The following is a 16,647-nucleotide window of genomic DNA, read 5'->3' on the forward strand; positions in this document are numbered from 1 at the left end:
TCTGATACCCTGTGATTGTTTCTTGTTTATACATTCCTCTTTTAGTTTGGTTTTTTTCATTTTCTTCCCAGTCACTGTGTTGGTTAGTTCCTGTGCAACCTTTGCAAACAGCGAGGGAAACATAAATTTTATAAGTGTAAAAAAAAAAGATAATAAAAGTATAGAAAACATATTCATAAAAGGTGTAAATTAAAAACCTTTTTAAAAACTTATTGTAGTGTAAAACAAGTGTACACTACTCCTACTTATATATATGTACAGCACAGTCTTGGTGATGCACACCGTGAAGTCCCCACCCCCTCGCCCACGGTTTGCGTAAGCTATTTTATCGCAGATAGTATTTTTGAGTGTATTGAGCTTCCGTAGAAGATTTTGGTTTCCATAGAGACCGTCTCTCATAGCGGCCACCGATCACTTAGCTTGGAACAACTAGAACAGGTAATGATGCCCGAAACACAACGTGTTACGTTTAATAACAGCTAACTTCATCGTTGAAAATATATATACTGTCTTTTCACTGATTAACCTAAGGTTAGCCAAAAACTACAAAAAGCGATAGCTTTCTACTCACTTAAATCCTGCTACGAGCTAGCTATGCTTTGTAGTCATAAACATACTGCTTAAACCAAGATTAGGGTTCACATATAACATACGGTGTCCTGTGCGGGAATACAAATCAGCGGGGAAATCGTCGGTGATTCTATCACAGTTGGTTTTACAGTTTTTTAAAATAGTGACTGAAGTCTGTATTTTAGCATCTGCTGATATGCACAAAGTTTTATGTCGTGAATGATAATCACGTCAGCTCTAATTTAATAAACCCCAAACACTAAATTCTCACTGAAAACCTGCCAGTCTCGGAGAGAAACCTACGTGCACAGTCGGTAGCTCGTCTGCTGTTAACACATGCTCTTTCTTTTTTCCTGCTAGAGGACAAAGTGGTCTAAGCTTTGGCGCACAGTGCAATCGGCTGAAAATGTCTTTCCGAGATTTAAGAAGTAAGTGTTGTTTACTGTCTGCTCTTCGCTGTTTGTAGTGACCACTTTTTTGGTTTGTTTGTTTGTTTTAAGAAGATAACTGAGTGAGAAGTTAATTGGAGTTTTATGTTATGTGTCAGATTTCACAGAAATGATGAGGGCCTTGGGATATCCTCGCTTGATCTCTATGGAGAACTTCAGGACTCCAAATTTCTCTCTTGTGGCAGAAATCCTGAAATGGCTTGTGAAGAGGTATGCTTGAGCCTAAAAAAAGTCAAATTGTTTATCTAAATAATACTGCCACTGTTCTGTCCTCCACATTTTTCTGTCTGCATTTGGACACGGCCATGTTAAAGCATCATGGTTCTAGTGGAGGATACTGTGATATATTTTTGCTTTTCTTTGCCTTTTGCACCCTTTCATTCTTTTCATCCTTATAGATATGAACCTCAGAGTGATGTTCCTACTGATGTGGACACAGAAGCTGACAGGATATTCTTCATCAAGGCTGTGGCCCAGTTCATGGTGACGTATTCTTGGAAGTTTTTTATAGACTGTAGAGTTTATTCTTGGCAAATGAACGTCTGTTATTACTGCATCTTAAACAGTGTCTCCTTGTGTTCCAGGCAACAAAGGCTCACATCAAGCTGAACACTAAGCGTCTCTACCAGGCTGACGGCTATGCAGTGAAAGAGATGCTGAAGATCACCTCAGTCCTGTACAGTGCTATGAAAACCAAGCAGATGGCTCTGGGAGACAAAGTTGAGCAGGACAACAGCAAGTTCAAGTTTGACCTTGGCTCTCGGGTGAGGTGCAAACTACACTGTGTGTAATGTTATGCCAGTTTTACTAAATCCTCAGTCACATACTTTATTTACATTATGAGACTCTCATTCCTGTGGAATTTAAAAAAGAAAATGGGCACTGGGTGACATTTAATTTGGGGAAGTGTTTGAAACCAAGATAAATTAAAGCAAACACCATATATGCAGTGTTTCAGAATGAAACAGCAATTCTTATTTCCTCACCAGAGCCACTTCTGCTAACTGCAGCTGTAAAATGTCTCAGCGATGAGCAAAGTCTACTAAATGTTCTGAGGATGCTGTGTATTCAGATCCCAACAACAAGTATAAAATTGTCAGTGTTAGCACGTTGTCTAATTAATGTGGCTAACACTAATAAATGGCTTTAATCTTATGAACAGCACAGGGCTGTAGGTTGTGTTTTTACATTACCTTTTGTGCTTCAGTGCAGGATAAATTGAGCTTTTTGCATTTACTTGCGTTTATGTTTCTGTTATTATACAATGGAACAACTGTGAATTGGTGACACAGACATGGCTGGTTAAGACTCTATTCACCAGCAGTCACTTCCAAACATTTTCCAAGCTGTTCATCTGCAAAGTATTGTGATAGAATCACCATGCACACAAATGTAAGACAATAGATACTTAGGTTTTGACGTAAACTGAATAATTAATGTTAGAAGCAACAGATTGTCTTAATTTTCCTTAAGATTGAGTCTTAGTACTAAATTGTATCCAGCTCTGACATACAGTGCTGTGCAAAAATCTTTTTTGTACAATTCTAACAAGCTTAATTTTGTGTGACCACCTTTTATTCTTCAACACAGCCTGAACTCCGTTAGCCAAGTTTTCTTCTCATTTCTGAGTAATTCTCAGGAATAGTTCTCCAGGCTTCTTGAAGGACATTCAGTGTTTTTCTTTGAATGTTCACTGTCTTTTGTTTGGTTTTCTGTCCAGACGAGCCCACACTGCTTCAATAATGTTGAGGTCCGGGCTCTGGGAGGGCCAATCCATGGCTAATAAGTGTAATTTGTAGTCCTGTAAATGTGCCTGTCTTTTTCCACATTTCTGTTTTGACAGACAGTGATTTTTGTCTACTGTAGATGTGCTCCTATGCAGTCCAAGATCGAATGACCTATGTATCTGTCGAATGCTGACTGGCTGACAAGTTGGCCAGAAAAGGGAAGGAAGCAACAGGAGGGTTCAAAGGGAATGTGAGAACCGCAAAAAAAACTCTTCAAATATTAAAAAAATATATATAGTATGAGAAGTACAGACAGCGGCTGTAGTGGACACGTTTCATTGTTTTCAACACTCGGTTTCACTTCAGATTTTTTTATGTTACAACTTCACTCTTCTCCACTGCTGGCTGATGGACCAACAACAGAACAAACAAGAATTGCCTACAGACTAGTTGCACCACATACTTTGTAGGCTGTCTACATCAACAACAAAGCTCTCTGCAGGAGACGGGCCATCCAGGGACATAAATTCAAGAATAGTTCTCCAAGCTCCTCAAAGGACATTCAAAGCTCTGCTTTGGATGCTGGCTGTCTTTTGTTTAGGTTTTCTGGCAAGATGATTCCACACTGCTTCAATAATGTTGAGATACGGGATCTGGGAAGGTCAGTTCATGTCTGATAGTGCTCCTCTGTTTTTCTTCTACACTGGCAGTGTGTTTGAAATCATTGCCATGCTAAAAAGGAAGTCGCTGACAATCAAACGCTTTCCAGATGGTATTGCATGGCAGATCAAAAACTGATGGTTCTTTTCTGTTCCCATTTTACTATAAATATTGACAAGATCCACATCACCACTGGCTGAAATGCAGCCTCCAACCATGACAGAGCCTCTACAGTGTTTTACACATGGCTGTAGACACTGCTGTACCTCTCTCATAACCCCTGAACATATTGGCAGTGATTCGCTTCATAAGACGTGTTGTCACTAATTTTTAGTGCAGGTCTTGTGTAATTTGTTATGCTTCAGCCTTTTCTTACTGAAGCTTTGGTAAACGATAGCTGCATTACTGAAAGGTCTCAGGTCTTGTATCATGTCTTTGCTGGATTTTCTTTTGTTTTATTCCTTAAGGACATAACTTTCAGACACTGTGCACCTTTTTTGGCCTAAATTATTTTTTTAGGCCTGTTGGCCTGGTTTCCTTAGATATGGCACATTTTCAACTAATAGTTCTTTTGTTGTTGCAAAAATCATTTTTTATGCCTGTCAAACAGTGTTTTTGTCTTTGACAGTTTTTGTATTAAATTTTGCGACAGACTCTTAGTTATAAAGGTCTCAAGACCACTTTTGAAAATCCTAACAAGGGCTGGCTTCTTGGTAATAAAGCATATTTTTAAATGAAGGGTGGCTTTTGCACAGCTCTGTATACGGATGTATATCCAACACTTTAACCTGTGCTTTTCGTCCCACATCCTATGCACCGTCCCGCAAAAATAACAAGAGTACAAGTATAAATAGAAACAAGGATGTTTCTGCAGTGTGTGCTCTACAAGACTATAAATCAAGCTGTACAATAACCAGGTGGTATCTTTAATCTACACAAACCATATTATTTACTTTTTAATCTTTGCTTTATATCATTTAAAACATTGTTTTTACATGGAGATAGCTTTTTCTACGTGTTTGTTATTTTTTATTTTTAAAAATCAATATTATAGTAAATCCTTGGTAGAGGAAAAAACTTTCTGATTAGCTCTCACGTTGTCTTTATTCTAGATTTCAGATCTTAAAGCAGCTCGGCAGCTGGCGTCCGAGGTCACGTCCAAAGGAGCATCCTTATATGACTTACTGGGGAAGGAGGTGGACTTAAGGGTAAGGGGAAAACATGGATATGATTTTAAGAAACGGTGACTAACTTAACTAACATTTTAATGTTCAGCTGTTCAAATCTGAGTGCTGGTGAGCTCAGTAACATTTTTTAAATTTTTTTACAGTAAATATAATTTCAGATGAACGTAGTTGTACAATTATAGGGCTGTCTCTTTGAAAGACATCATTCAGTAGCACAGGGGTTTACTTTGCTGTCTTTATTTTCACTTTGCTCACAGGAAATGAGAAGTGCAGCCATTGCCAGACCTCTGGAGATCATTGAGACTGAAAAGGCCCTGAGAGCTGCCATCAAGGAGGTTTTGGTCTGTAATTTTGGTAGCAGATTTCAAAATTCACAGGGGACATGCTTATACCTCCCAAGTACCGTAATACTGACTTTGTTGCTATGTCTTTGTGTTAAAGAAAAGTGTGGATAAGACCAAAGACATGCTGAATAACGTTGTTTCCGATGAGGCCACTCTGGATGGCAAGATAGAAAAGAAGAAGCAGGAGTTGGAGAGGAATCGGAAGAGGCTCCAGACCCTGCAGAGTGTCAGGTGGGTATGAAGTTTTCTCTCCTCAACTAAAAACAAGTCTTTAAACAAAACTTAGACAAACAGGTTATTGTTCTTCCTTAACCTCTTAGACCAGCGTTCATGGATGAATACGAGAAGATCGAGGAAGATCTGCAGAAACACTATGAGACCTACGTGGAGAAGTTCAGAAACCTCTCCTTTCTGGAGTCTCAGCTTAATGAGTACCACAGACTGGAACAGGAGAGGTTTGAGGTGCGTGAATATACAATATGCAAAGCATTTTTTCTCAAATGTTCTACAAATGAATGTCCCATAAAATTGTATGACTAACATTCATACAATTTGTCCCAGTCATGCACATGCAAACTTTATGTCTGTGTTATTTTCTTTCTCCGCTGCAGGAAGCTGAAAACACTCTGAGGTTAATGCAGAGCAAACTGAGAGAAGAGGAAAGGGAGCTGATGAAGAGTTCCTGTAAGATAAACAAACACAGAGTTAAAGACAAAAACCTGTCGCACAATCCCATCCAAACCTTTCTATAACTTTTCACACTACTTTCACACGATATGTCGTCTACAGTGAAAGACGAGGACTCGGACATAGACGTTCCCGAGGATGAAGGTTCAGACAGTGACATGGAGGAATTGCGTCCCGCTAAGCCACATCTCACACGAAATGGCCTCATGACAGGTATGCAGACTGGGGATAGCCACATCCATGTTATGATCAATTCTCACCTGCATAAAGTGAAGCCATTATTTAAGTAGATGGTCTGGTTGTTTACTGTGTCTAAGTGCTTTCTATCAAACATCACACACATTCATGCTGCAGTGTTTAATGTAGACACTGATTGGTTCTCAAAAAACCAAAGAACATCAAGCCATGCAATAACAACACCTTTCACGTTCCTTGAACATTGCCTCCTTGTGTCCCTCCTTTAGGCAGAGGAGCACGTTTCATCGGGAACATGCAGGGTGGTGACAGTGATGAGGTTAGTAATCTTTTAACTTCCTTGGTTTCTTTTTCTCCTCTTTTGCTGAGCTATACTTGAGTTCTTTTGTGTTGATTTTGGCTTGCAGGTGTCCCAGATGGTGCTCACTGCTCATGACTTGCACTTTAACCTTTATCTGTCATTTCTAGCTGATTCTCCTGTTCAATCTCTGATCAGTTTCTTCCCCGTTTTCGGTTTCCAACTTGTTATCTAAGGCCCTTTTAGCTGTTTCCAGAACATCATTCCCCCATAAGAAAAAACACCGGAAAGGAAAGGTTTGTGCCGGACCAAGATCTAGTTCACTCCCCTTTTCCTCTTCGTGCATCTAAAAGAAAAATCCATTCTCAAATCCTCATACAGTAGGGAATATCCCACATGACATAGCCTGATGATTATGTTCAAGCTACTCCAGACAGAAAAGCAGAAGTGGGTCCAAAGCCTTTGTAAAGCCCTTTTTTAAACATTTATTTCTGTTATTTCCATTACCAGTCTTGTGATTTCATTGTACACTGATGTAGCTACAGGCATAGAACTGTTTCTCATCCAGAGAAGATTTTAACCATTTCATTTTTTAACTATGATGGTGTTTCTGAGTTGGATTACAGGGTGGATTTTTCATGTACTGCAGGAGCTCCCTTTAAACGAGTCATGGACGTGGTTATGCCCCCCCACACCCAAATCCCTTTTCTGATGAACATAGCGATTTCTGTTGTGGTTTCACGTTTTGTGTTGGAAATATTTTCAGTCGTGCATTGGACTGGACTCTAATTGTTGTGGTCATTATTCACTGCTGTTCCCAGACTGAAGATAGTGAGATTGATGTGGACGAGGATGATGAGGAAGATGACGAAGGTGAGGAGGAGGAGAGCAAGGATTTGGAGGACGAGAGCTTGGAGGACCCCATATCCAGGGGTCCTCGACCCTCAAGAGGGGGTATGAGGCCCCCCCTGCTTGAGGAAAGTGACAATGACTTCTGAATAAAGAACACTCACACATGATGAGCTCCAGCTAGTTTTTATTCCAGCTCTAGTTAGACCGTCCAAGAAATATGCATTATTGTTTCACAGCGTGCTGTTTTTGAAACTTAATTGTCAATATAGTTCATGTTCTTTGATATTTGAGTAAAATATTTGTCATAATAAAATATTAAATATTTTATTTTAACATGTCCTCTGTGTGTTGTGACATTTATTCTCTGAGAGAGTCAACCATATTTTGAAATTTTATACTTTATATGGCACAACATTTGAGTAGTTTTCACACCTCTGTAGCCATTAAATAAATGACTGACTAGTGGTGAAGAATCTTTTAGGTTTTTTTTAGTTTATGTGCTCAAAATATGACAAAAAATAGACATATAGGGATAAATGAAAGGTGGAGAAAAAAAGAAACTGTTGCAATTCTGAAGATTTGCAGCAGTCAGTGCTTGATATAAGTATGTAAGGTCCATTGATTACCTACAGTGATGCAAAGTGTGGTGAGGTGGATTAAAAAACAAACCTCATTTACCCTGGACATTAAAGACAAAGCTAAGATGGCCACAGTCAAATGATAAAACTGGGTTTACCTGTATTAGCCAACTGGCTGATCTACACCATGGCTGCAGTGATCATGGAGATGCTTGGCTACAAGATGAACAGCCACAAAGAGTAGTATCCTCCATAGAGAAGGAGACTAGAGGCCAAGATCAAGGTAGCACAGAGGGAAGTTAACCAACTATCAGAGCTGAAGAAAGGGGTGTCTAAGACGTGGCTGCACAAATAAACCAGCTGCTAGTAGATGACACACACCCGGAATGGCTAACTGAAGGCCAGACAGTTCTGATCCCCGAGCATCCCTAGAAGAGGCCGGTTTCATCCAACTACTGGAAAAAACCTGCCTCAGTATGACATGGAAGCTCCTGTCAGGCATCATAACAGCTGAGAAGAACAGGCTTGTGGATCAATACATGAGCAGGGCACAGAAAGGAACTGGCAGTAATACCAGAGGGGCAAAACAGACAGATACAGAACAGCCACTTGAGACTGCAAGACCAGACTGACCCACCTGTGCACTGTCTGGATTAACTACAAGAAGGCCTATCACTCAGTGCCCCACACATGGATCATGGAATTCCTAGAAGCGTACAATATCAACAGGACTCTAAGAGCATTCCTCAGGAACTCATTGGGAATGCGGCAAAAGACACTAGAGGCCAACTTCAAGCCTCTAGCAAAAGCAGCCATCAAATCATAACTATGGATACCAACTATGGAATGGAGCAATTGGAGATGGATTGCTATGCTGAGTGACAGCAACATCAGGAAGGAGCACAACACAAGAAGCTTGAAAACTACCAAGGGCTGAGCTTGAGAAGATGTGGAAAGTGAAGGCATCAGTGATCCCAGTGGTAATCGGAGCACTTGGTGCAGCGACCAACAAGCTATGTGACTGGCCCCAGCAGATCCCAGGTACAACATCAGAGATCTCTTTCCAGAGGAGTGCAGTCCTAGGAACAGCTAAGATACTGTGTAGGATCCTCAAGCTCCCAGAGGACCCAAGCTTGAAGGATTGAGACCACCAGCAGGGGCCAGAGGGGGATTGTTTTGTTTTGGTTTTTTGCTGTTTTTTTTGGATACATATAAATTCAGTATTTCCAGGTGTTATCGTAAATTTCGTGTTAGCTTCTCAAAATGTAAACATACTAGATTTTAAAAAAAATAATAACAAGAATTTTTAAGTTACAAACTGTAGTTATTTATTTATTGTGGTGGAAACGAGCTTCCATATATTCCCGCCACCGGAAAAAACAAATGAATGTATAAAATAAAAGAATTTTTAACAATCTAGTAATTGGGTTATTTCTCAAAATTAGTATCTTGAAATTTCAATTTATATAATTAAAAAAAACTTGCTTCCATACTCATGACCATACTGAAATGTGTGTTTAATCATTTTGAAGTTTAACAAAGAATTAACAAAAACACATGTTTACTATTTTCTACAGTCCTAGCTGTTTACAGTATAATTGTGCTGCGTAACGTCATCAGTGAGCGCGCTGGTTTTCGGAGAGGAGGTGGCGGATGCCGCTTCGAAATAACAGTAAACTGTCGTCTACCTACGACCTGGTTCTTCTTTCATTACTGGTATGAAACCACGTTTATAATTAACTTAACGTATGTCATTGGGAATGTCATATCAGCTAAAATTTGGCTAAGTAACAGAGGAAACGGGAATGTAGTTGATAGCCAAACAAGTCTGGCGCATCCTCAAGCCAACTGCAGCTAGCTGATGCTAACTAGCTGTACTGACAGGCAAACTGCAACCATTTCAATGATTGTGGAGATTAAAGTATGCATTGCCGTTTTCAGGCCAAAGTATAGCTAATTAAGTTAACTATTTACACGAACTGTGTGTTATGTAACCTACGATCCAGCTGAAGATAAATGTTAAGGTCCTGAAAGAGCTCCTGCGCATTGCCTGTCATGTAAACGTTCTATAAATGAACAATATATCCGTTGATAAATGCCTCGAGAATGTGTTTTTTTTATTGTGTTGCATTCAAAATAAAAAGTCTGGCTCAATATTGTGCGTCAGTATTGAAACGTTTCTTAGTCTTATCTTGGCCCTCTTGTCTTGGCTTGTCCCTCAGTTGAAAAACAGCTGTTGGGATGCCAAAGAAATTCCAGGGTGAGAACTCCAAGGCGGCCACGGCCAGAGCCCGAAAAGCTGAGGCTAAGGCGGTGGCAGACGCCCGCAAGAAGCAGCAAGAAGAAGATGCTCTCTGGCAGGAAACTGACAAGCATGTACTCAAAAAAGAGCAAAGGAAGGTAAGCTCTTTCTTTAGCCAGGTGTGAAGTACAATTTCATCTTCAATGTACTTGAAGATATATATACTTGAATATATGTATGTATGTATGTGTGTGTGTGTGTATATATATATATATATACATATATATATATATATATATATATATATATATATATATATATATATATATATATATATATATGAGAGAGAGATAGAGAGATAGAGAGAGAGAGAGATAAGATAGAACTTTATTAATCCCTCGGGTGGGTTCCTCTGGGAAATTCGATTTCCAAAAAAACACAGCACCGACAGAAGTTACAGTTACAGAATGTTATATATATATATACACACATACACACACATATATAAATACAGAGACAAATATAAATAAAATATACAAAGGGGATAAATAGAATAAATAGGAATAAAAATAAAAATACAAGTGAATTGCACATTTCAAGTATTGAGGTCTATTGCACTGTTGACTATTTACAAAAAGTATTCCATAAGGTAGTGAACAGTGAGGTGAAGAGGCACTACAGCTTAGTTGTTCCCCCCTCCTTTGTCCTCCTGTTTCCCCTCCCTCTCCCCTCCAGAGAGGAGTTAAACAGTCTGATGGCGTGTGGGACAAAGGAGTTTTTAAGTCTGTTAGTTCTTGTCTTGGGGAGAAGCAACCTGTCACTGAACAGACTCTTCTGGTTGTTTATGGCCGTGTGCAGAGGATGCCCAGCATTGTTCATAATGTCCATCAGTTTATTTAATGTCCTTTTCTCTGCCACTGTCACCAGAGTGTCCAGCTTCATGCTGACCACAGAGCTAGCCTTCCTGATCAGTTTCTCCAGCCTGGATGAGTCCTTCTTTGCTGTGCTGCTCCCCCAGCACACCACAGCATAGAAAAGTACTCCAGCAACCACCGACTGGTAAAACATCCTCAGGAGCTTCCTGCAGATTTTAAAAGACCTCAGCCTCCTGAGGAAGTACAGTCGGCTTTGGGCTTTTTTATACAGGTGCTCTGTGTTGCATGACCAGTCCAGTTTATTGTCCACCCACAGCCCGAGGTACTTGTACTTGTTGACCACCTCCACCTCCTCCCCCTCTATCTGAACCGGCAGTGGACCTGCTCTAGACCTCCCGAAGTCCACAACCAGTTCCTTAGTCTTTGAGGTGTTGAGTTGCAGGTGGTTTGTGTGACTCCATGCGACAAAGTTCCTCACCAGACTTCTGTACTCCTCTTCCTGATCATCCCAGATACACCCCATGATGGCCGTGTCATCTGCAAACTTCTGAATATGACATAATTCAGAGTTGTAGCAGAAGTCAGAGGTGTACAGGGTGAAGAGAAGAGGGGACAGCACAGTTCCCTGTGGTGCTCCTGTGCTGCTGACCACAGTGTCAGACGTGATGTCCTTCAGCCTGACGTACTGTGGTCTGTCGGTGAGGTAGTCGGAGATCCAAGCCACCAGGCAGGGGTCCACCTCCATCCTGTTCAGTTTTTCCTGAAGCATACAGGGCCGGATGGTATTAAAGGCACTGGAAAAGTCAAGAAACAGGATCCTGACCGTGCCTTTTCCCCCATCCAGGTGTGAGTGGGCTCTGTGTAGGAGGTACAGGATGGCATCCTCCACTCCGACACCCGCCTTGTATGCAAACTGTAGTGGGTCCTGGGCATGTTGTACCTGTGGTCGGAGGAGGTTGAGGAAGAGCCGCTCTAGAGTCTTCATAAGATGTGACGTCAGTGCCACCGGTCGGAAGTCATTCAGCTCATTGGGCCGGTTCCTTTTGGGGACCGGGACGATGCAGGATGTCTTCCATAGGGCGGGCACTCTCCCCAGTCGCAGACTGAGGTTGAAGACTCGTTGTAGCGGCTCCCCAAGTTCAGCAGCACACGCCTTTAGCATCCTAGGACACACCTTGTCTGGGCCTGCTGCCTTTCTGGAGCGAAGCTTCCTCAGTTGCCTCCTGACCTGATCCACTGTGACACTGGGAGATATTTGGGAGGAGGGGAGGGGGGGAGATGTCTTGCTGCTGAAAGAGGGATTGGAGGAGGGGGGTGTCATGGTGTCAGGAAGGGGGGGAAGCGAGGGAGGTAGGAGAGTGGGGAGAGGACTCTGTAGTGAAGGTGAGGGTGGGGGGGTTGTGGGCTGGTCAAACCTGTTGAAGAAGTTGTTGAGTTCGTTTGCCTTCTCCACAGTCCCCCCCACTGTGCTGTTCTTGGTGTTGTGGCCTGTGATGGTTTTCACACCATTCCAGACCTCCCTCATATTGTTCCTCTCCAACTTCTGCTCCGCCTTCCTGCTGTAGGTGTCCTTTGCTTCCCTCAGGCAGCGTTTCACCTCCCGCTGTGCTGCTTTCATCTCCTCCTTCACTTTGCTCCTGAAAGCCTTTTTCTTCATGTTGAGGACAGCTTTGACTTCCTGTGTTACCCACGGTTTGTTATTAGGATAACACCGTACAGTCTTAGCAGGGGCGACCGTGTCCACACAAAAGTTAAGGTAGTCTGTCAGACAGTGTGTCGCCCCCTCTATGTCCTCACCATGTGGGCTCAGGAGCACATCCCAGTCTGTGGTGTCATAGCAGTCTCTCAGCGCATATATATATATATATATATATATATATATATATATATATATATATATATATACATACATACATACATACATACATACATACATACATACATACATATATGTGTATGTATGTATATATATGTATGTGTGTATATATATGAATATGAGAGCAGCTGAAAGAAGTTAGCACTGACAAACTAACCAATCCCAACCAGTACGTATTTCTTTAACTATCCCATAGCACCTTGACTAGATGCTTTTGGCAGCCATCCATTATCTTCTGGCTGGATATTTGATTACTCTTCTTGGAAAAGTGGTAGAATAAGACTCTACCAAGACTTCATTTAAATCGGATGGGTTCCTGGCAACCACCCTACCTACTTCTAAGCATACTTTGCAAATTTTCAGTAAATTTGTAGTTCACATATTTACTGAAAATGTGTTTAATGATAGCCTGCGTTACCAATTCCAAAACCAGCATTGATGCGTGTTTAGAATCATTGTGCTTTTGGAAGACTCAACTGTGTCCAAGTTTGAACCATCTAGTTGATGATTTGACATGAAGTTAAAGAATTTGAAGGTAGTCCTCCTTTTTAGTCATTGTGCAGTGTACCAGTACCACTAGCAACAAAATAGCCCCAGAGCATTATGCTACCACCACCATTATTGATAGTTGTTACAATGTTCTTAGGTTTGAAAGCCTCACCTTTTACTCGTCCAAACACACTTCTTGTCACTGTGACCAAATAATTCCATCTTTGTCTCAGCTGACTTTTCTCCAGAGGGCTTTGGCTTGTCCTTGTGGGCAGCTTCAGTCAAATTTGAGGGTGATGATTTTGTAACCTGGGCTTCTTTCTTTGTTGATACCTTCTCAGTCCATGGTGATATAAAACTTGCTTCACTGTGGTCAGTGACACTGTGGCGCTTCAGCAGTTTACAGGCTTAGTTTCTGAGTTGTTCCTGAACATCCTAAACCAATTTGCTGTCATCCCAGGATGACACTTTGGGTGTTCTTCCAGACTTTGATAAAGAAGTGACAAATCTGAATAACTTGTACACAACTTGTACAGCTGTTTAAACCGGTGATCCTGGAATCTGTAGTTGTTTGGAAATGTCTCCAAGTGAACTTTCCAACTTGTGTTAATATACAGCTCTCCTTCTTAGATCTTCACGGAGTTCTTTGGCTTTTCCATTTGTTCTGAGTATTGGTCAATCCAGTTAGTACTGTCAAACAAATCCTTTTTATGCTGGTAAAAAGAAATTAGCAGTTGTAGTCAAAGATTATCTAGTTAATAGGCCTTGATTGGGTATATATAAAACAGTTAGTGCATCTGCATGTGTTCAGGCAGTGGTACTTGACTTACTATGTGAAAAAAAGCTGTGTGTTATGTTTGCTTTAGTAGAGATTATCAGGCATTACTCTGCACTGCTTCACATCATGTCATACATAGACATGTACTGACTAGACTGGAGAGACATGTGTCCGGGGATTTATTTAGTCATTTCTTTTTCAAACTCATTGTGCTCTGTACAGACAGTACATGTATGGTTGTGATCTAATCTCATGCGCCTTAATACATGTAGTGACCAAAATAACCAAATCTTTAAGCACAGAAGAGCAGTGAGTCTTTTCTCTCAGATACTTTTTCTGATGTTGCAGGATGACAAGGAGAAAAAGAGGCTGGAACTCCTTGAGAGGAAAAAGGAAAATCAGCGACTTCTCGATGAGGAGAATGCTAGACTGAAAGGCAGGTCCCAGCAGGGTGCTGGATCTGGTGGGAAAGTGACTCGTGCACAGATCGAGGAGACGCTTCGCAATGAGCAGCAGCAGCAAGAGCAGGACCAGCTCAATCCGAAAGGTTGAGCACATTTTGAAGACAAGCATGTGCTTGTAGAGTAATAAAATCGTCATAAGATTCATAGATGATCTAGATTTGTAATTGTGCCATGTTTAAATTTCTTCCCACAGAGAAAAGCCACCTGGAAACTCCATTGGAGGAGAATGTGAACAGAGTTATCCCTGAAGAAGGAACCGTGGAAGCCAGAACAATAGAAGATGCCATCGCTGTTCTCAGGTATTAATTATGTCCAGAGGTGGGAAAAGTACAGATATTCTGTAATTAAGTAGAAGTACAGATACTAGTATTAAAAAATACTCCAGTAAAAGTTGAAGTACCGGTTAAACTTCTTTACTCAAGTAAAACTAAAAAAGTACAGGCTTCGAAATGTACTCAAAGTAAAAAAGGTAAAAGTAGCTCCTTAAAGAACACTTCTACCATCTACTTTTATACAAAGCTAACTGAACCTTGTTCTGCATTAATGTGACAATAAAATAATATTAGTATGTAGGAAAACAAACTTAATTTTAGTCTAAATTTTAGTTCTAATAAAGGTATTCCGCTCAAATCAGTTAAGTAGAACATCAGGAGAGAAAAAGAGGAAAAATTTTAGAGGGTGACTTTGCTTCAAACAGGAAGAGCAGGTAGAGGTTAAAGTAGATCCAGCAGGTTGGGGAACCCTGGAATTGTTTATAGAAAAATAATTTCTACACACCTTACACACCTGATGTTTCATGAGTTGTCCTGACTGATTCTCATCCTCTACACTGACAGTATTCTGTTTACGCTGTCGCTATATTAGACGCAACTTACGGACACCTGCAGTCACTCTGCTGTTGTGGCAAAAAAGAAATAAAAACACAACCCACTTTAACCCCGGACTACTGAACACAGTTTTGCCTCTTTCGTCTCTTTTTATGTGACATCCTTTGGTGATTAATAAACGAACTAGTGCTGTCAGCGTTAATCTGGCTAAAATGACGTTAACGCCATAACCACATTAACGCAGCAAATCTCCGTTAGCGCGGATCGCCCCGTGCGTGGGGCTGCACGGCCCTAATGCGTTAACGAGCTCGTTAACGTATTAGGGCCGTGCAGCCTCACGCACGGGGCGATCTGCGCTAACTCGATAACAGAGATTTGCTGCATTAATGCGGTTATGGCGTTAACGTCATTTTAGCCAGATTAACACTGACAGCACTAAAACGAACATGACTGCCTTTCATGTGTTTAGGTTCAAATCGGTTTGATATTTCGAGGCCTTCAGTGATGTGTAATAATAACTCTCCTCAAATGCTTTAAAGCAAAAGTAATGAGCCTGTTTTAAAAATGTAAGGAGTAGAAAAAACAGGTACCTGAAAATTCAACTTAAGCACAGTAACAACGTATATGTACTAACCCTACCTAACCCTAACCTCTGATTATGCGTGAGGCTTCCTGTTGTACTTGTGCAAATGTTAACAATACACAATCACTCAGTGTGTCTTCCTGTGTTTCAGCGTGGGGCCCGAGGACCTGGACCGTCACCCGGAGCGCAGGATGAAAGCGGCATTTGCCGCTTACGAGCAAGAAAACATGCCTCGTCTAAAACAGGAGAATCCCAACATGAGATTGTCACAACTGAAACAGCAATTGAAGAAAGAATGGGCAAAAGCACCAGAAAACCCCCTCAACCAGCGCTTTTCCACCTACAACACAAAGTGAAATCGTGTTCACTAATGAAAACTGTCTGCCTATACACACTGGGGACTTCCATTGAAAAATTAAATAATTTCTTTGGGGGAAAAAATGAGTTCTGCTGACGAGAGCTTCACCGTTATCAGTCTCTCCAGTGCCACAGGACCTGACTTATTTTTTCATTCACTAACGAGGAGAGACTCATCATGACCCATCAAATAAAAACTGATCCTCATGTTTGTGCACACAGCCTCTAATGAGGCATCTCAGCATCTAATAAATGTAACTGCTTTTCTCTCTCTCTCTCTCTCTCTTTTTTTCCCCCTAGCACTCCTGGCAAGGTGGGAAGCCAGATGTTTTGAGAATAACTTATTAAAGTTCACTGCTCAATCATCAATATCTGTCATTCTTTGTAAATGCAGTTCATACTGTTAGGAGGCACATACGTTGTTCCATATGCTGAAGTTGAATGCTTTTTGGCAAGTGCTGTTGTGCAATACATATAAACGTCAGAGAGCTGATATTTGACCTCACTGAGATGTCGAGTTCTAGTTTTGTACTCGCCAATGACGAGTACATTCTTTGGGAATTAGATTTTTTTTTCTTTCTTTGCGTTGGAAAGTGACTCACCAGATTC

General features: G+C 41.1%; 2 protein-coding genes across 3 annotated transcripts; both read left to right on the forward strand.

The window, feature by feature from the left end:
* Positions 1 to 352: 352 nt before the first annotated feature.
* On the forward strand, positions 353 to 7,307 carry cluap1 (clusterin associated protein 1). Of its 2 annotated transcripts, none has more exons than XM_004562030.3 (13): positions 353 to 438; positions 931 to 998; positions 1,118 to 1,229; positions 1,418 to 1,502; positions 1,604 to 1,783; positions 4,519 to 4,614; positions 4,851 to 4,934; positions 5,035 to 5,168; positions 5,258 to 5,399; positions 5,549 to 5,621; positions 5,727 to 5,837; positions 6,089 to 6,138; positions 6,939 to 7,307. In XM_004562030.3, the coding sequence occupies exons 2-13, from the start codon at positions 977 to 979 to the stop codon at positions 7,113 to 7,115; spliced, it is 1,266 nt and encodes a 421-aa protein (XP_004562087.1). In that variant the 5' UTR covers positions 353 to 438; positions 931 to 976; the 3' UTR covers positions 7,116 to 7,307. The 2 variants fall into 2 exon arrangements, with proteins under 2 accessions (XP_004562087.1, XP_076730478.1); XM_076874363.1 differs by lacking the exon at positions 6,939 to 7,307 and adding an exon at positions 6,354 to 6,932.
* A 1,848-nt stretch (positions 7,308 to 9,155) lies between these two features.
* Positions 9,156 to 16,407, forward strand: ccdc124 (coiled-coil domain containing 124). Its single transcript, XM_004562029.3, has 5 exons — positions 9,156 to 9,263; positions 9,770 to 9,947; positions 14,156 to 14,354; positions 14,465 to 14,570; positions 15,833 to 16,407. Exons 2-5 carry the CDS (start codon positions 9,789 to 9,791, stop codon positions 16,035 to 16,037), a joined length of 669 nt encoding a protein of 222 aa, XP_004562086.2. The 5' UTR covers positions 9,156 to 9,263; positions 9,770 to 9,788; the 3' UTR covers positions 16,038 to 16,407.
* Positions 16,408 to 16,647: the final 240 nt, after the last annotated feature.

The sequence above is a fragment of the Maylandia zebra genome, linkage group LG15 (assembly GCF_041146795.1).
Source record: "Maylandia zebra isolate NMK-2024a linkage group LG15, Mzebra_GT3a, whole genome shotgun sequence".
Lineage (NCBI taxonomy): Eukaryota > Metazoa > Chordata > Actinopteri > Cichliformes > Cichlidae > Maylandia > Maylandia zebra.